At 47.9% G+C, this 20,177-nt stretch overlaps 1 protein-coding gene across 1 annotated transcript in view; it reads left to right on the forward strand.

Moving 5' to 3' along the window:
• The first annotated feature begins 531 nt into the window (after positions 1-531).
• The window catches only part of LOC141088449 (protein S100-P-like), a 44,313-nt gene continuing 24,667 nt past the window's right edge, over positions 532-20,177 (forward strand). Inside the window, exon 1 of the mRNA XM_073574522.1 lies at positions 532-777. Coding sequence (XP_073430623.1) covers positions 625-777 — 153 coding nt within the window. The 5' untranslated portion in view covers positions 532-624. The remainder of the gene's footprint in view (positions 778-20,177) is intronic.

The following is a 20,177-nucleotide window of genomic DNA, read 5'->3' on the forward strand; positions in this document are numbered from 1 at the left end:
CATTTTAGAAACCTGTTTAGTTCCCGGGATATTATACCTCTATATCTAACAATTTTTACTAGATTTGCTGGTGATGAGGAGAATGACATTTCACAGATTAGTAGATTCAGCGCAGTTACACTCATCATAAACTATAATGGCGTCCATTGAGGTTGTAACCGGGATTCCAATATTTTGCACTTTCCTTCCTATTTTGGCCTCTTCTTTGACCGTTGCTGTTGGGTGACTCATTGATGGGCTGCGGTTCTGCTGAAATCAGCGATTAGGTGACTTGCATAAAACATGTGAGAACTTTTAAACATTGCAGTTTACCTGTGTGAAACTTTAAATTCAAAACTCTGAGTTTAGTTTCGCAATTTTACAGGTGGAGAGTGAAATATAATTAAGGCGTGTCATTAATTCATATGGATAAAGTCAACTCCACCTTCATCAAACAGATAATTATTAGTGATGAGTAGTGCATTCATTACTGGAATTTGAATCAATGTTACACCCAGAAAATATATACTTAATTGTATAATATTTGCTCTTCTCCCTATAGACAAAATTCCTATATAAGTGCCACATCCGTCCCCGATACTACATTCTGCCTACAGCAAGCTGCCTGGACGAAGCGAGAAAATAATGTCACAACCAATGAAGACCAAGCTGGAGACTGCAATAGAAATGTTATTTGAGGTCTACGATGAATACTCCATTACTGAGGGCAACGAGAAAACATTAACCAAAGAGGGAATGAAGACTATGGTGGAGAAGGAACTGCCTGGGATGATGGCGGTAAGACTGGAGTCACACACAACCATTAAAAAAACGGTCCCATTTTAACGGTCCAAAATCGCACAAAGGCATCTTAACCATTGATCCGTTTTTGATGCGATTTTTCTTAATTGATGCAATTTTTCTTAATTGATGCGATTTTAATCGCATGTAAGGATCCGTTTGACATCCGTCTGGCGAGATTTTCTCGCAGGATAGCTAAATGGACATATAATGGAGTCCAATGACAGGTTTCCCCACACAAAGAATGAATAGATCTAGACACATATATTTATATATATATATATTTTATACATGTCATAGAGACACATTAATATATATATTACAAATTCATACAGTTCATCATAGCAGAATAGGTGCAGAAACATTTGCCGGCTTTTGTATAATTATTCTCCTGCCCGACATGAAATGACACATGGTATACATATAGTTAACCATTTCATTTCATGTTTTTTTTGTTATGTCTATCACAATTAATTAGATGAGGGTAAAATTTTGGACTTGTAGGGGTTAATTTAAGGGGTTAATTTGTTGTATGAAATTGCAGGGACTCCTGCTGACGTCACTGAGGATTTATCGCATTGTATTCATCCGATTTAATCGCCAGTGTGACCCCGGCCTTAGAATTTAATTCACATACATATAAAAATACTTAGTTTTCAGCGGTTCACAAAAAATATATGGAAAATTAACTAAATAGCAATTTAAATACTCACTCCCAAAAAACTGCCACAAAATTATATTGTACTGTGCTCCTCTAATCCACCATGAAACCACTAGATCCTGCTATTATTCGAAGCTAAGATCAACAATAGAGCAATTCAATGATAAAATCTCTTTTACTGATTCACATATAAAAGGTAAAAGGATTTGTATGTTTACAAGAAAAAGTGCAAAAAAAGGAAGCACACACGACTCCCATTAACATGAAATTTGCTGCTAGCCTCTGGACCCAATGACTAAATATCAGGTAAAGTCAGGGCTGCCACTAGGGACTCCAGGGCCCCATGCTATCAACATTTTTGGGTCCCCTTGAGACTCTGCCCAGGCTCCACCCCAGCTCCGCCTTCACCCATCAAATCTTCCACAGTCCCACTGCCCATTCTTGGAAAAACTCCACTTCTGCACCACTGTAGGGTCGGTGGTGGGGTGCCGAGCTGGGGGGGGTGATAGGGGGTGGTCCCACTTCTTACCGCGCAGAGATGATAACAGAGACACGATGAGGCAGATTCTGGGTGCAACAGGTCCAAGTTTATTGCTCACCGTCCGACTGACGGTCCTCGCGGTACACCGCGATATCTCTCTCTCTGCCCTCCGTGTCCAGGGCCGCTTCAACACCGTACGTTACACTAGGGACGTATTTATACGTACGTCCCGTCTCACATTGTGACAATCCTGACAGCTCGGTTACTGTGGCCGCCTTAGGCCCGTACACCATCAGCACTTTACTGGTCAGTTTCGTCGTTACACATACGGTGTCTTCCACCCAGAGCCTTGTCTCTGCTGCGGTCCTTTCCTGTCAGGACCACCCCCCTGACATTCTCTCTCCTCAGTCCCCCTGGTCTGTATTCTCCTCAGAGTGCACAGACTGTCGTAGTCCTCCTGTCACTTGAGCTCCCCCTGGGGACTGGAACTTTCTGGAACCCTCCCTCAGTATTTATAACTCCCCCGGTTCCTTGAAACTGTCACTCTAACTGTCACCACGCCCCCCATGACCAACGGTTTCTAAAGCCCTAAGCTGCTGTAAAGTCCTTTGCTCACACTCCACCCTGCCATCTAATGGTCATCCCAAGGTACTGCACGTCCACTACACTTTCCTAGTTGTTTCCCCACTGTAATCACTGACTCCTACCTACACTGTGCAAACCTATCTTTCTTCACTCTGACTAGTCCATCCGTCCGTCAGGTCACCTTCCCTACACCACATCCTCACTAGTGTTGATCGAATAGCTTTGGATAAGCACTTACCCGAATAGCTGCCTAAGCAACCCGGCCGGCCGCGGGTCTCCTGACTTGAATTCAGCAGCCTCACAGCATGTATGAGGATTCGGGCTAGGAGATCAGCACCCAGTCCATGCACTGAAGTGCGAGTGCAGACCAATTTCCCCCTTCCAAATTATACTGCCATAATAGTAAATAAAGATGTTTCCCAATCACACTGTATATACCCACTTTTTATTTTCCTATCAATATGGCCATGTGAGGGCTTGTTTTTTGCAGGCTGGGTTGTACTTTTGAATGACATGATTGGTTTTACCAAATAGTGTACTGAAAAATGGGAAAAGAAAATTCAAAGAGCAGTGAAATTGCAAAAAAGAGTGGAATTGTTTTATGGTTGTTGTTTTTTTTTTACCATGTTCACCAAATGCTAAAACTGACCTGCCATTATGATTCTCCAGGTCATTACGAGTTCATAGATACCAAATGTGTATAGGTTATTTTTTCATTTAAGTGGTTGGTGAAAAAAAATCCGAACTTTGTCAAAATAGAAAAAAAAAAAGTTGCCATTTTCCGACATCCATAGCGTCTCCATTTTTCGTGATATGGGTCTGGGTGAGGGCTTATTATTTTGCACGCCGATCTGACGTTTTAATTGATACCATCTTTGTGTTGATACGATCTCTTTATAGCCCATTATTGCATTTTAATGCAATATTGCAGCGACCAAAAAAATTCTTCCGTTTTTTTTACTCTTTTTTTGCATTACGTCATTTACCGATCGGATTGTTTTTATATATTGATAGATCGGGCGATTTTAAATGCGGCGATAACAAATATATGTATTTTTTACTTTTATTGTTTGATTTTGAATGGGACAAATGGGGGGTGATTTAAACATATATTTTTTTTAAAAACATTTGCGACGTGCTTCCTGCGCGTGCATGTTAAGTGCCGCTGTCAGACATTGACGGCGGTATTTAACATGTTAACAGGTGCGGGTGGATCGCGATTCTACCCACGTCTGTTAGGGGCACATGATAGCTGATCAGATCAGCTGTCATGTGCCGGAAAAGGTGTGAGCTCATGGCCGAAGCCCACACCAAACAGGGGGAGGCGTCCAATGACGGACACTGCATATCATTGGATGTTAAGGGGTTAATAAATGTAAACAGTGTATATTATTGCATATATATTCACCGATTATACACTACCAAAAACTCTCTTTATTGGTATTCATTAAAAACCTATAAATTCTAGAATATACTGTAAATACTCCCCAAACATGAGAACTCAAAGCTACGTGCACACATTGCGGATTTTGATGTGGATCCGCAGCGTTTTTGGACGCGCCGAATTGCATCAAATCCGCAGTGTTGTGCACAGCCAATGTTAGTCAATGGTAAATTAAGAATTGCTGTGCACATGCTGCGGAAAAATCTGCGCAGATTTGCAGCGTTTTTTTTTCCTCAGCATGTCAATTCTCTCTCTCAAATTCACACACCGAATCCATTCCCAGCACCACCTAACAAATCCGCACTGCAAAAACGCATTACAATCCACAATAAATGTGCAAGCGTTTTGCCCTTCAAATTCCGCATGCTAATCTGCAACATGTGCACATGCCCAAAAAGTGATAATAGAAAAAAAAATATCAAGCAGTCAAGCGTAAAGGGGGATCACACTATTTGTCAACTGCTCTTATTCCTACCAGTCCGCAGAGGTTGGGCACGCTCTTAAAACGCAATTGGCGTTGCCGCTCCTCGTCGACTAGCCCTGGTTGTCCTCGCCGCCGCCTCTTCAGCCTCACTCCGTCAGACGCAGGATGCAGACTCCCCTGAGCAATTTCCCCCCTGCTGAACACAGACTCCCCTCAACAGTCTCTCCTCACTCCCGTAACCAGCCCCCTCTGCCAGACGCAGAACTACCTCAGCAGCCTCCCATCTTCTCAGCAGCCTCCCATCTTCTCAGCAGCCTCCCATCTCCTCAGCAGCCTCCCATCTTCCCAGCAGCCTCCCATCTCCTCAGCAGCCTCCCATCTTCCCAGCAGCCTCCCATCTCCTCAGCAGCCTTCATCTCTCCAGCAGCCTCCCATGTTCCCAGCAGCCTCCCATGTTCCCAGCAGCCTCCCATGTTCCCAGCACCCTCCTGTCTCCTCAGCAGCCTCCCATCTCCTCAGCAGCCTTCATCTCTCCAGCAGCCTTCCATATTCCCAGCAGCCTCTCATGTTCCCAGCAGCCTCTCATCTCCTCAGCAGCCTCCCGTCTCCTCTGCAGCCTCTCATCTCCTCAGCAATCAACCATCTCTTCAGCAGCCTCTCATCTCTTCAGCAGCCTTCATCTCTCCAGCAGCCTCCCATCTTCCCAGCAGCCTTCATCTTCCCAGCAGCCTCCCATCTTCCCAGCAGCCCCACATCTTCCCAGCAGCCTCTCATCTCCTCAGCAACCTCTCATCTCTTCAGCAGCCTTCCATCTCCACAGCAGCCTCCCCTTTCCTCAGCAGCCTCCCCTCTCCTCAGCATCCTGCCATCTTCCCAGCAGCCTCCCATCTTCCCAGCAGCCTCCCATCTTCCCAGCAGCCTCTCCTCTCCTCAGTAGCCTCCCATCTTCCCAGCAGCATCCCATCTCTTCAGCAGCCTCTCATCTTCCCAGCAGCCTCCCATCTTCCTAGCAGCCTCTCATTTCCCAGCAGCCTTCCATCTCTTCAGCAGCCTTCCATCTTCTCAGCAGCAGCCTCCCATCTCCTCAGCAGCCTCCCATCTTCCCAGCAGCCTCCCATCTCTTCAGCAGCCTCCCATATTCTCAACAGCCTCCCATCTCTTCAGCAGCCTCTTCTGAATCCTCACACTGCTCACCTCCTCTGCCTACCTGCTGCCGACTTCAATGTCTCCTGTCTCCACGAACGTGACATGCTGCTCTGTTCCAGAATGAAAAAGAGCATGCAGCTTCACATGACCGGCATCAGGACCATGATGTCCTCGGGCCTAATTCTGCTGCTTAAAGGTCCAGCACCGATTTCTGCCCTCCGGATCCATTAACACTGTAGGTGTATCTTTAAATCACCACAGTGTTGTTATGTATCTGGCTTGCAGCAGCCCTGAACTTTTACACCTGGGGCCCGACAAGCAGAAGCAAGAGAAGAGGGCCCGGGCTGCCAGTGCGTGCGGACCCCCCCTTTTTGCTACTGCTCACTGGGCCCCATACAGTAGTAAGGGCAGTAATGCCCTGATGGCGGCCATGTGTAAAGTACCACCTAAGTTATGACGCATTTAAACAAGCAGATACGTACTGGTACACCGAATCAATAATTTTGGCTATTACCGCTCAATAAATATGTAAACAAGGCTCCAGACACTGCTGTTACTATATAGGCTGAGAGCACCTCCCACTTCCTAGCAGCCCACAGTGTTTAACCATAGCCCACAGCACAGGTCATAATAGCTGCAAATTCTATAGAAGTGCTGCCACCAACAGCCATCAAGGAGAATTCTAACGGGTCTTAAACATGATTAAAGCCATGGTGGCCATTACCTGGATCCTAGCAGCGTTCAGTAAGTATATAGTGCAAGAGAATGGTCAGCTATAATATACTGAGCTGCCATGAGCAACGAGGCAGCCATCTTATGAAAGTTAGGAAAGAATATATTCAACTTTTACAATAGAAATAATACGATGTACCCTGTAAAAGCAGATGGAGGATGTAAAATGAGATCATGCCCATTAAGAAATTTAGTAGATGTGCATACAGGTAAATTGGATCAGCCTCAGGGCAATGAGAAAATAGAACCAACGAGTATATGGTAAATATGTAGGAAACAGACTTCTACAATTGTCAAATATATGAATTTATGGGTTTAGTCTAAGAGCAGTAATAAGATTAATGACAGTAGTTAGAGATAATATTGGATTTTTGTGTTTCTTAATGTGGTCTGGTGAAAAGTTAATTACTGATGTAATGTTGTGTTACTTCTTCCTTTGTCCAAGAAGATATGATGTAATCATATACGCCCTTTTGCTATAATATGTATACAGCTTCCTTTGTTTGCATAATGGATAAAAAGCCCCTGTTACTGTTGCTCGGGGCCATTCCATCGCCATCATGCCACTGTGCCTCACCATGGCCAGGGCACAGAGCCTTTTCATCGCCAGACTTCCTAGCGAATCTCTGCCCATCTGAATTCCTGTTTTTGCCCGCATATTTCAACTTCTCTGACTTTCTGTTCTGTTTTGCCGTGTATCTCTGAATAAACTTCGACCTCAGCTTGATAAGAGATCGTCTAAGACCTTCTTCCCGACTCTTTCAACTCTCCCAATCAGGACTCTTTTTCTTACATATAGTGGGGTCCCGTCCTTCTGCCCTGACGCGCATGTTTCACCCTGCTTCTTCGGGGGGCGTGTCTAGGCAGAGGGTGTGTGGGGTTTAAGTATGAGCCTCAGCCAATCATAACCATTCTTTCATTCAGGATGTGCACCCAACCAATCAACGGGGCTCTCTCACTGATGCAGCCTCAACCAATCATTGGGGTTCTTTCATTGAGAGTGTACAACACCCCCCCAATCAGCCAGGCTCTCCTCACTGAAGCAGCCCTGGATAGCCACACGGCGCATGCGTCAACAGTGCGACGCTCATAGTAAATAAAACAAGTGGCCGCGGTCACGGTGACTCCCTCAATGCCCTCCACAGTTAATAGCGTGGTAATGAGTGAGTGAGGCCAGCGTGTTAGACTGCAGCTCACATGTAAAGAGCGCACCGGTCTGCGCATGCGCACAGCGGTCCACAAGCTGCCAGTATGCAGAGGCCCAAATAATTAAATTGTGGGACTGTCACAATGATTATTGCACTTAAATATTCATCCTCCCCGAATAGAACTACTATATAGAGCCTTCATCCCCTCATGTAGTGTATCTATAAGCTGATATCATATTCATTACAACAAATTACCCAAATTAGTACACATCGATCTCCAACTATCTACAGTGAGGCTGAAATTTCCTACCAAATGTCAACACTCACTATGTAATGTGGCTATACTGAGAAATGTACATAAATAACTTTGCCCACACATATAATGTAATCCAAAGCCTACATATATTAGAGAGCCCATCTACCAATAAAATATCGACAGACATACACATATCAGGCATTGACATTTTGCATATTCCAAAAAAAATTATTTTCTTTTCAAAAATTTTTTTTCCTTAAACCCCCTCACCATTTCCTACTACATTATTATAAACAACTATATTATGGCCCGATGCTATCGCATCGGGAGGATGCAATATCATCACACCTCTTGCCATGTTAACCCTCAACACACACACTGCTCTCACCGTTCACCATCTCCACTCACTCTTTCACTCCACATACGACCCCTTCTCTCACTCCGTCTCTCATACTCACGCAGTCATCGCCGCTGCTCCACGATCCACGACATCTTCTTTCGCCGGCGCCATCCTGGATCCAGACGTTGTCCACGCCGGCGACATGTTCTTGCGGCGACGCCATCTTGAGTATCGTGAAATCCCGCGATACTCAAGATGGCGTCGCCGGAAGAACATGTCGCCGGCGTGGACGACGTCGGGATCCAAAATGGCGTCGGCGAAATCTCGTGAGTTTTCGCCGACGCCATTTTGGATCCCGACGTCGTCCTCGCCGGCGACATGTTCTTGCGGCGACGCCATCTTGAGTATCGCGGGATTTCGCCGATCCAAAATAGCGTCACCGCAGGAACACCTGTGAAATGCGCAGACGCTGCACCTGTGAAAAGCACGCCCAGCACCTGTGAAATGCGCAGACGCTGCACCTGTGAAATGCGCAGACGCTGCACCGGTGAAATGCGCAGACGCTGCACCTGTGAAATGCGCAGTCGCTGCACCTGTGAAATGCGCAGACGCTGCACCGGTGAAATGCGCAGTCGCTGCACCGGTGAAATGCGCAGTCGCTCCACCTGTGAAAAGCGCGCCCAGCACCTGTGAAATGCGCAGACGCTGCACCTGTGAAAAGCGCAGACACTGCACCTGTGAAAAGCGAGCCCAGCACCTGTGAAATGCGCAGACGCTGCACCTGTGAAATGCGCAGATGCAGCACCTGTGAAAAGCGCGCCCAGCACCTGTGAAATGCGCAGACGCTGCACCTGTGAAAAGCGCGCCCAGCACATGTGAAATGCGCAGACGCTGCACCTGTGAAATGCGCAGACGCTGCACCTGTGAAATGCGCAGACGCTGCACCGGTGAAATGCGCAGATGCTGTACCTGTGAAATGCGCAGACGCTGCACCGGTGAAATGCGCAGACGCTGCACCGGTGAAAAGCACAGACACTGTACCTGTGAAATGCGCAGACGCTGCACCGGTCAAATGCGCAGACGCTGCACCGGTGAAAAGCGCAGACGCTGCACCGGTGAAAAGCGCAGACGCTGCACCGGTGAAATGCGCAGATGCTGCACCTGTGAAAAGCGCAGACGCTGCACCTGTGAAATGCGCAGACGCTGCACCGGTGAAATGCGCAGACGCTGCAGCGGTGAAAATCGCAGACGCTGCACCGGTGAAATGCGCAGACGCTGCACCTGTGAAAAGCGCAGACGCTGCACCGGTGAAATGCGCAGACGCTGCACCGGTGAAAAGCGCAGACGCTGCACCTGTGAAATGTGCAGACGCTGCACCGGTGAAAAGCGCAGACGCTGCATTGGTGAAATGCGCAGACGCTGCATCTGTGAAAAGTGCGCCCAGCACTCCGTCTCTCATACTCACGCCGTTATCGCCGCTGCTCCACGATCCCCGACATCTTCTTCCGCCGACGCCATTTTGGATCCCGACGTCCTCCACTTCGGCGACATGTTCTTGCGGCGACGCCATCTTGACTATCGCGGGATTTCGCCAATCCAAAATGGCGTCGCCGCAAGAACGTGTCGCCGGAGTGGAGGACGTCTGGATCCAGGATGGCGCCGGCGGAAGAAGATGTCGGGGATCGTGGATCAGCGGCGATGACGGCGTGAGTATGAGAGACGGAATGAGAGAAAGGGTCGTATGTGGAGTGAAAGAGTGAGTGGACGTGAGTGGAGATGGTGAAAGGTGAGAGGAGTGTGTGTGTTGAGGAGGAGTGGTGTGTTGAGGGTTAACATGGAAAGAGGTGTGCGGTGACGTCACCGGTTACAACTGGACGGAAGTTGTTACAACCAGAAGCTGCTTAGGGCATTTATTATTATAGATACAGGAGGGGAATATTCATCTGTATACAAACACCAGATATGAAAATATGACATATAACAATGTCGAGCTCAAGAGTCGGAGAATTTTTGAGTACGGTGAATTTTTGCTAGGCTCCCATTATTCATCCGCTGCGTCGCTTGAGTTTATCCCAGTCCATTGCGCTCGGAAATCCACAATCATCCATTCGTCAGTGTCATCACATCCCTCCTAATAGCTCATAACAATAAACCAAAAGAAAGGAAAAGTAAGTGCAACTTAAAAGCAACTAAAATTAAATAAAAAATCACCCTACACCTAGAAAAGCCAAAGAGTAAAAACCTCAGGCAATGCCATTTACAAACATGCACCCGAGACCTGAACTCTCATTCAATCCCTGTGGCTGCAATGTACCCAACCTATATATCCATCTACATTCTAATTTCACCAATTCTTTACCCAAATCTCCACCTCTGAAATTGAAAGAAATACTATCAATGCCCTTAATCTTTAGTAGATGTGCTTTGCATTCATGAAATCTTTTAAAATGCCTTGGTAACGTTTTAAGAGACATGTCATCCGTCACTGCTTTCGCCTTCTCTATGTCAAGACAATGTTCACGTGTGTGAATTTTTAATTCGCGGGTTGTTAAACCCACATATACTTTTTTACATGGGCATGAGGCATGATATATAACTAGAGTTGAGCGAAACGGGTCGAAAAATTTCAAAAGTCGCCGACTTTTGGCAAAGTCGGGTTTCATTAAACGAAACCCGACCCTAGGATGAGGTCGGCCACGAGGTCGGCGACTTACGCGCCAAAGTCGCGTTTCAAAAGTTTGTTTTGCGCTCTTTTTCAGCCAATCAGGATCCACGGACACTGTGGGCAACGTGATGACATAGGCAGGGGTCACCACCATCTTTCAGAAGGGCATGCAAGTGATTGGCTTGCTTTGGTGGGCGTCACAGGGGGTATAAAAGGGCGTGCACGCCGACCGCCATCTTACTTCTGCCGATCTCAGTATAGGGAGAGGTTGCTGCTGATTCTGTAGGGAGAGCATTAGGCAGGGAAGAAGACAAAAAAACTGCTTCTGCTGCTAGCGATTTGGCCTGCACAACACACCAGTCACTGTGTGTGCAGTGCAAGGGGAGGTTATATAGTGGTGTATCAGTGGTGTTGGTTGTTGGGCTGCCTTCTAAGGCTTCCTGACATTCCTGCATTGCTGTTTACCCACTGCTCCGCAAACTGCTTTTTTAAAAGCAATCCCAATTTTTTTTTTTTGTCCTGCTGAGAAGAAAAAAAAACTGCTTCTGCTGCTAGCGATTTGGCCTGTACAACACACCAGTCACTGTGTGTGCAGTGCAAGGGGAGGCTATATAGTGGTGTATCAGTGGTGTTGGTTGTTGGGCTGCCTTCTAAGGCTTCCTGACATTCCTGCATTGCTGTTTACCCACTGCTCCGCAAACTGCTTTTTTAAAAGCAATCCCAATTTATTTTTCTTGTCCTGCTGAGAAGAAAAAAAAACTGCTTCTGCTGCTAGCGATTTGGCCTGCACAACACACCAGTCACTGTGTGTGCAGTGCAAGGGGAGGCTATATTGTGGTGTATCAGTGGTGTTGGTTGTTGGGCTGCCTTTTAAGGCTTCCTGACAGGCTGGCATTGCTGTTTACCCACTGCTCTGCAAACTGCTTTTTTAAAAGCAATCCAATCTCCCTTATCCTCTAGTCACTTTTGTCACAGCTGTGCCATCGAGCCTGTGACATAGCGCTCAGATATCAGTGGGCCTCACACAATCCAAAAGTGTCCAGTGTCCACAAGTGTCTGCAGAAATTCAAAATCTCCCTTATCCTCTCGTCACTTTTGTCACAGCTGTGCCATCGAGCCTGTGACATAGCGCTCAGATATCAGTGGCCCTCACACAATCCAAAAGTGTCCAGTGTCCACAAGTGTCTGCAGAAATTCAAAATCTCCCTTATCCTCTAGTCACTTTGGTCACAGCTGTGCCATCGAGCCTGTCACATAGCGCTCAGATATTCATTGGGCCTCACACAATCCAAAAGTGTCCAGTGACCACAAGTGTGTGCAGAAATTCAAAATCTCCCTTATCCTCTAGTCACTTTGGTCACAGCTGTGCCATCGAGCCTGTCACATAGCGCTCAGATATTCATTGGGCCTCACACAATCCAAAAGTGTCCAGTGTCCACAAGTGTATGCAGAAATTCAAAATCTCCCTTATCCTCTAGTCACTTTGGTCACAGCTGTGCCATCGAGCCTGTCACATAGCGCTCAGACATTCATTGGGTCTCACACAATCCAAAAGTGTCCAGTGTCCACAAGTGTGTGCAGAAATTCAAAATCTCCCTTATCCTCTCGTCACTTTTGTCACAGCTGTGCCATCGAGCCTGTGACATAGCGCTCAGATATCAGTGGGCCTCACACAATCCAAAAGTGTCCAGTGTCCACAAGTGTCTGCAGAAATTCAAAATCTCCCTTATCCTCTAGTCACTTTGGTCACAGCTGTGCCATCGAGCCTGTCACATAGCGCTCAGATATTCAATGGGCCTCACACAATCCAAAAGTGTCCAATGTCCACAAGTGTGTGCAGAAATTCAAAATCTCCCTTATCCTCTAGTCACTTTGGTCACAGCTGTGCCATCGAGCCTGTCACATAGCGCTCAGATATTCATTGGGTCTCACACAATCCAAAAGTGTCCAGTGTCCACAAGTGTGTGCAGAAATTCAAAATCTCCCTTATCCTCTCATCACTTTTGTCACAGCTGTGCCATCGAGCCTCTTACATAGCGCTCAGATATCAGTGGCCCTCACACAATCCAAAAGTGTCCAGTGTCCACAAGTGTCTGCAGAAATTCAAAATCTCCCTTATCCTCTAGTCACTTTGGTCACAGCTGTGCCATCGAGCCTGTGACATAGCGCTCAGATATCAGTGGGCCTCACACAATCCAAAAGTGTCCAGTGTCCACAAGTGTCTGCAGAAATTCAAAATCTCCCTTATCCTCTCGTCACTTTTGTCACAGCTGTGCCATCGAGCCTGTGACATAGCGCTCAGATATCAGTGGCCCTCACACAATCCAAAAGTGTCCAGTGTCCACAAGTGTCTGCAGAAATTCAAAATCTCCCTTATCCTCTAGTCACTTTGGTCACAGCTGTGCCATCGAGCCTGTCACATAGCGCTCAGATATTCATTGGGCCTCACACAATCCAAAAGTGTCCAGTGACCACAAGTGTGTGCAGAAATTCAAAATCTCCCTTATCCTCTAGTCACTTTGGTCACAGCTGTGCCATCGAGCCTGTCACATAGCGCTCAGATATTCATTGGGCCTCACACAATCCAAAAGTGTCCAGTGTCCACAAGTATATGCAGAAATTCAAAATCTCCCTTATCCTCTAGTCACTTTGGTCACAGCTGTGCCATCGAGCCTGTCACATAGCGCTCAGATATTCATTGGGTCTCACACAATCCAAAAGTGTCCAGTGTCCACAAGTGTGTGCAGAAATTCAAAATCTCCCTTATCCTCTCGTCACTTTTGTCACAGCTGTGCCATCGAGCCTGTCACATAGCGCTCAGATATCAGTGGGCCTCACACAATCCAAAAGTGTCCAGTGTCCACAAGTGTCTGCAGAAATTCAAAATCTCCCTTATCCTCTAGTCACTTTGGTCACAGCTGTGCCATCGAGCCTGTCACATAGCGCTCAGATATTCATTGGGCCTCACACAATCCAAAAGTGTCCAGTGTCCACAAGTGTGTGCAGAAATTCAAAATCTCCCTTATCCTCTAGTCACTTTGGTCACAGCTGTGCCATCGAGCCTGTCACATAGCGCTCAGATATTCATTGGGTCTCACACAATCCAAAAGTGTCCAGTGTCCACAAGTGTGTGCAGAAATTCAAAATCTCCCTTATCCTCTCGTCACTTTTGTCACAGCTGTGCCATCGAGCCTGTGACATAGCGCTCAGATATCAGTGGCCCTCACACAATCCAAAAGTGTCCAGTGTCCACAAGTGTCTGCAGAAATTCAAAATCTCCCTTATCCTCTAGTCACTTTGGTCACAGCTGTGCCATCGAGCCTGTGACATAGCGCTCAGATATCAGTGGGCCTCACACAATCCAAAAGTGTCCAGTGTCCACAAGTGTCTGCAGAAATTCAAAATCTCCCTTATCCTCTCGTCACTTTGGTCACAGCTGTGCCATCGAGCCTGTGACATAGCGCTCAGATATCAGTGGCCCTCACACAATCCAAAAGTGTCCAGTGTCCACAAGTGTCTGCAGAAATTCAAAATCTCCCTTATCCTCTCGTCACTTTTGTCACAGCTGTGCCATCGAGCCTGTGACATAGCGCTCAGATATCAGTGGGCCTCACACAATCCAAAAGTGTCCAGTGTCCACAAGTGTCTGCAGAAATTCAAAATCTCCCCTGTCCTATAGACACCTTGTACCTTGTTTTACATTACTATATAGTTTGTTGGATTTTGTCTACATTTCTAGCAAAAATGAGGAAGGCTGGTGGAAGAGGCCGTGGAATTGGGCGGGGGTTGGCAGCTGGTAATGATGGTGTTGGTGGTGGATCTGATGGTAGTGGCAAGAGCAAAATAGGACCGAATGCAGGAGGTGTTGAGCCTGCGTCATCGTCTGGCTACATAAGGCCTCGAACGCTTAGTTTTCTAGGAGTTGGCAAACCGCATTTAAAGCCAGAGCATCAGGAAAAAGTTTTGTCTTACATTGCTGACTCAGCCTCCAGCTCTATCGCCTCCTCTTCTTCAGTTGTAAAAAGTAAAAGCACTGAGTCGTCATTGGAGGCTCATGTTCATGAACCACACCTTTCCTTGTGTCCTTCACCCCAACCAAGATTGAAGGATGACGCAGGCCATACTACTGATTACTCCATGGAGCTGTTTTCACATACCATGCCTGGATTATCAAGTCAAATGGTGAATTACCCAGGCCAAGATGAATCTGACATGGAGTGCACTGATGCACAGCCGCTGATGGATGATTCTGCTGGTACATTCACTCAGAGCACTACATTGTCCTCGCAGTGTACAGAGCCAGATTCTGACCCTGATGAGACTCAGGTGCCCCTTCCCGCACACTATACCACCATACACGGTGACACAGAGGAAGGTGCACATGACATAGAAGAGGAGGTGATGGATGACCCAGTTGTTGACCCAGATTGGCATCCATTGGGGGAAGAGGGTGCTGCTTCCAATAGCTCAGATGAGGAGCATCCACAGCAGACATCGACATCGCAACAGCTGTTATCTGGCAGGCCCGGAGCACTCCAAAGACAGGTTCCAAACATCAAAAGAGTTGCTGGACAGCTTGTCCAGAGGGTCAAAAGATCACAGCGTGCTAGGCCGCAAAATGTCTGCCAAAGTAGGAAGAGTGCAGTGTGGCACTTTTTTGACCAAAATCCTCATGATCAGGCCAAGGTTATCTGTAAGAAGTGCGCAAAGACCTTTAGCCGAGGGAAAAATCTGAAAAATTTGAATACCAGTTGCATGCTTAGACATTTAACCAGCATGCACTTGCAAGCGTGGACACAACACCAAACCTCAAGTGCCACATGTGCAACTGATCACAACGAAGGTAGTCAGCAACGCTACATTGTTTCCCCCACTGTAAGCCCACCGGTTAGCACAGCAGCAAATGTTGAGGTGTCATTGCAAGGCCACAGCAGTCAGGGAATCCCACTGTTATATCAACGAAAGACTGATTCTAGGCCATCAGAAAGAACACCAACTCCATCACCATCATCAACCCTCTCTCAGTCCGCCCTGTCCACCGCTACTTCCACCATATGCAGCTCTCAAGTCCAGCTCACCCTCCCAGACACTATGAGTAAATCAAGAAAGTACTCAGTCTCTCATCCGCGTACACTGGGTTTGAACGCCCACATTGCCAAACTAATCTCGTTTGAGATGATGCCCTTTCGGTTGGTGGAAAGCACAGCTTTCCGCGAACTCATGGCCTATGCAGTACCACGCTATGACCTACCCAGTCGCCACTTCTTCTCTCGCAAAGCCATCCCAGCCCTCCACCATCATGTGAAAGACCGCATTGTCCATGCACTCAAGCAGTCAGTGAGCGGAAAGGTGCACCTCACAACTGATGCATGGTCCAGTCGGCATGGCCAGGGCCGTTACGTGTCCATCACTGCGCACTGGGTTAATGTGGTGGATGCAGGGTCCACAGGGGACAGCGGTGGTGGGACAGTGCTGCCTAGCCCACGGTATAGGAAACAGTTGGCTGTAGGCGTTCGACCCTCCTCCTCCTCCAGAAGCGAAAGCTCGTCCACAGAGCGCAGTCGTACGAGCACTCCATCTGCAGCTGCCACTGTTGCACACGATGTGTCACCCTATCGAGCAGCTAGTGGAAAGCGTCAGCAAGCTGTGTTGCAGATGATGTGTTTGGGCAACAGACACACCGCCGAGGTGCTGGCCGAGTACTTGAAGCGACAAACTGAGTCATGGCTGGGCAGTGTACATCTTGAGGCAGGCAAGGTAGTTAGTGATAACGGCCGTAATTTTGTGACAGCCATAGCCCTTTCAAAACTCAGCCATATACCTTGCTTGGCTCACACCTTGAACCTGGTGGTGCAGTGCTTCCTCAAAAATTATCCGGAGTTAACAGCCCTGCTCCAGAAGGTGCGAAGACTGTGCGCGCACATCCGCCGGTCGCCTGTACACTCCGTTCATATGCAGAAGCTGCAGCGATTGCTCCACCTTCCCAACCACCGCCTCATTATCGACATTGCAACAAGGTGGAACTCCACCCTGCACATGGTGGAGCGGCTGTGCGAGCAGAGGCAGGCCATAATGCATTTGTGGGAGGATACACGGCCAGGCACTTTGAGAGCAGACATGGAGTTGACAGGTGTGCAGTGGTCGAAGCTGAAAGACCTCTGTAAAGTCCTTCAGTGTTTTGAGGAATGCACACGGCTGGTAAGCGCAGACGACGCCATCCTAAGCATGAGCATCCCACTTATGCGTCTGCTCATGCAAACTTTGACGCACCTTAAGGAGCAGGCGTCTGCAGCCAATGTTGATGAGGAAGAGGAGGAGGGAATCCTTGATGACATTCAGCCATTGTCTGCTCAGGGACCTCTCCTGGACGAGGTGGAGGAAGAAGAGGAGGAGGAGGAGGATGATGGGGATGATTACTTAGGGGAGGAGGATGCATCTCGTGGGGCAAGTGAAAATGTTGGCGTGGCAAGGTCTGGTACAGGGTTTGTGCGTGACTGGAGGGATGTGGATTTGCCAGAAAGTGCTCCTCCAACCAGCACTCGCAGTGCATCATTGACACCGGGAACATTGGCCCACATGTCAGATTATGCCTTGCAGATCCTAAAAAGGGACCCACGCATTGCCAAAATGATGAACGATGACGACTACTGGTTGGCCAGCATCCTGGATCCACGCTATAAAGGCAAATTACAAAACATCATGCCACAGGAGAACCTTGACCTAATATTGGCTAATAAACAAGCAACTCTGGTAAATCGGTTGCTTGAGGCATTCCCAGCACACAGCAGCGGTGATGGTTCTCACACGAGCCGTACGGGCCGGGGGCAGCTTGGCAGAGGTGTTCGTGGTGCACACAGCAGAAGTGGCGTTGGAGACAGGGGTTTCATGACAATGTTGTGGACTGATTTTTCAAGTACCGCTCACACAACTGGTAATACTGCATCGATGGAAAGTGACAGGAGACAGCAGTTGTCAACTATGGTTACAAACTACTTTTCCTCCCATATCGATGTTCTCCCACACAGGTCATTCCCCTTTGACTATTGGGCCGCTAAACTGGACACCTGGCCTGAATTGGCACAATATGCCTTACAGGAGCTCGCTTGCCCAGCTGCAAGTGTGCTATCGGAAAGAGTCTTCAGTGCAGCTGGATCAATCCTGACAGAAAAAAGGACCCGTCTGTCAACCCAAAATGTGGATGATCTAACCTTCATTAAAATGAACCACGCATGGGTTTCCAAGGATTTTGTCCCACCTTCCCCTGATGACACATAGGGTGACAGAAAAATGGCTTGCTTTGGTCCACCTCTTCCTGGGACTTGACCTATTTCACCTTTTGCATCAGCTGAATGTCCAACATCAACATATGCCACTTTCTAAAACTCCCTAACTGTGCTGCCTCCCCCCCCCATGGCCGGGGTCACCACCTAGCCTGGGTAGGCCGACTCTTGGGCGTGGGCACTGGCACAGGGTCCTTCATAGTGCAATCAAGTGTCTCTGACGGTGGTGGTGCACACCCGCCGTCAGACACACCGCCGTACTATGAGGGGCCCAGTGCCAGTACCGACGCCCACGAGTGGGCCCCCCTTGCTTGGGCAGGGCCCCAGCATTTGCAATCTTTACCTCTCCCTGCTCCTCCGCTGTGTAGTCTGGGCCGTCAAATCCATACTGTGTCTGAGACCGTCTGAGCCTGCCTCCTGATGTATAGACATATATTTTGAATGTGTACGCTATCCATACATGTTATCTGGGGATACGGTACCCTTTCTAACCTTTGTGCAATCACGTGCAATCCATACTGGGCCTAACACCGTCTGAGCCTGCCTCCTGATGTATAGACATATATTTTGAATGTGTACGCTATCCATACATGTTATCCGGGGAAACGGTACCCTTTCTAACCTTTGTGCAATCACGTGCAATCCATACTGGGCCTAACACCGTCTTCCTGCCTCCTGATGTATAGACATATATTTTGAATGTGTACGCTATCCATACATGTTATCAGGGGATACGGTACCCTTTCTAACCTTTGTGCAATCACGTGCAATCCATACTGGGCCTAACACCGTCTGAGCCTGCCTCCTGATGTATAGACATATATTTTGAATGTGTACGCTATCCATACATGTTATCCGGGGAAACGGTACCCTTTCTAACCTTTGTGCAATCACGTGCAATCCATACTGGGCCTAACACCGTCTGAGCCTGCCTCCTGATGTATAGACATATATTTTGAATGTGTACACTATCCCTACATGTTATCTGGGGATACGGTACCCTTTCTAACCTTTGTGCAATCACTTGCAAGCCATACTGGGCCTTACACCGTCTGAGACTGCCTCCTGATGTATAGACATATATTTTGAATGTGTACGCTATCCATGCATGTTATCCGGGGATACGGTACCCTTTCTAACCTTTGTGCAATCACGTGCAATCCATACTGGGCCTAACACCATCTGAGCCTGCCTCCTGATGTATAGACATATATTTTGAATGTGTATGCTATCCATACATGTTATCTGGGGATACGGTACCCTTTCTCACCTTTGTGCAATCACGTGTAATCCATACTGGGCGTGAGAATGGCTGGCGAGCTGTTAAGCAAGCTACAGCACCTGTGGTTTGCACACGTAAGTTTTTCATTTTTTCAGGAATGACGTTTAGGCCTAATTCCGGAACTGCGGTTGACCTGCACTTACTGGGAAATTATTGTTCGCGGGTAATAATTGTAATCAGTGATCCCCATCACTAACGTTGTTCAGCGGGTTATCTGCACCTGTAAGCGACAAACGCTGGCCTTTTCAGTGTAGCGCACATGCAGCCACGGACATGTAAGGGCATGACACACCAGTTATTGGCCAATCTCATGTGCCAGAGCCTCACGTGTCCCTCTAGTAAGCCGGACTCGGACCGCGGGGCATGACGGAGTCTCGTTCGTTAACGGAATTAAGCTTGCAATGTGTGCATCTGTTCTGTAGCTGGCATGTTTGAGGTTTCCCAGGTGGAGTCGAATTTAACCGTAGGCTCCACTCCTGGTGGTGCCCTTCTGGACATTCCTTTAAGGTTCAGCTTTGCAACCATACTGCCCACGTAAAACAAACACTTTGCCTTCATGAACGCTGTTTGGAGGGTCATGACTCGTGGGAATAACGCCGCCCAATCAGTTAACCTGCTAGAGAGATCGTTCGTTGCTCCCAAGCATGACATCACACTCCCTAGGAAGAAGGTAATGCCACTGTGGCAACCGTACTCCTGGGGGCGACACAAGTGCACTGATGCCCAGCCACTGCTCGATGAATCTGCTGGTACATTGACCCAGACCACTACATTCCCCTCGCACGCTAAACGACCTGAATCTGACCCTGATGAAACTCAGGTTACCCTTCCCATATACAGTTCCATCTTACACGGTGACAAAGAGGAAGCTGCAGATGAAAGTGCAGGTTCGGCCCCCCCGCCATCAGACACACCATCGTACTATCAGGGGCCCTGTGCCAGTGCCGTCGCCA

The sequence above is a fragment of the Dendrobates tinctorius genome, unplaced genomic scaffold, assembly GCF_039654945.1.
Source record: "Dendrobates tinctorius isolate UK_male_01 unplaced genomic scaffold, ASM3965494v1 ptg000039l, whole genome shotgun sequence".
Classification (NCBI taxonomy): domain Eukaryota; kingdom Metazoa; phylum Chordata; class Amphibia; order Anura; family Dendrobatidae; genus Dendrobates; species Dendrobates tinctorius.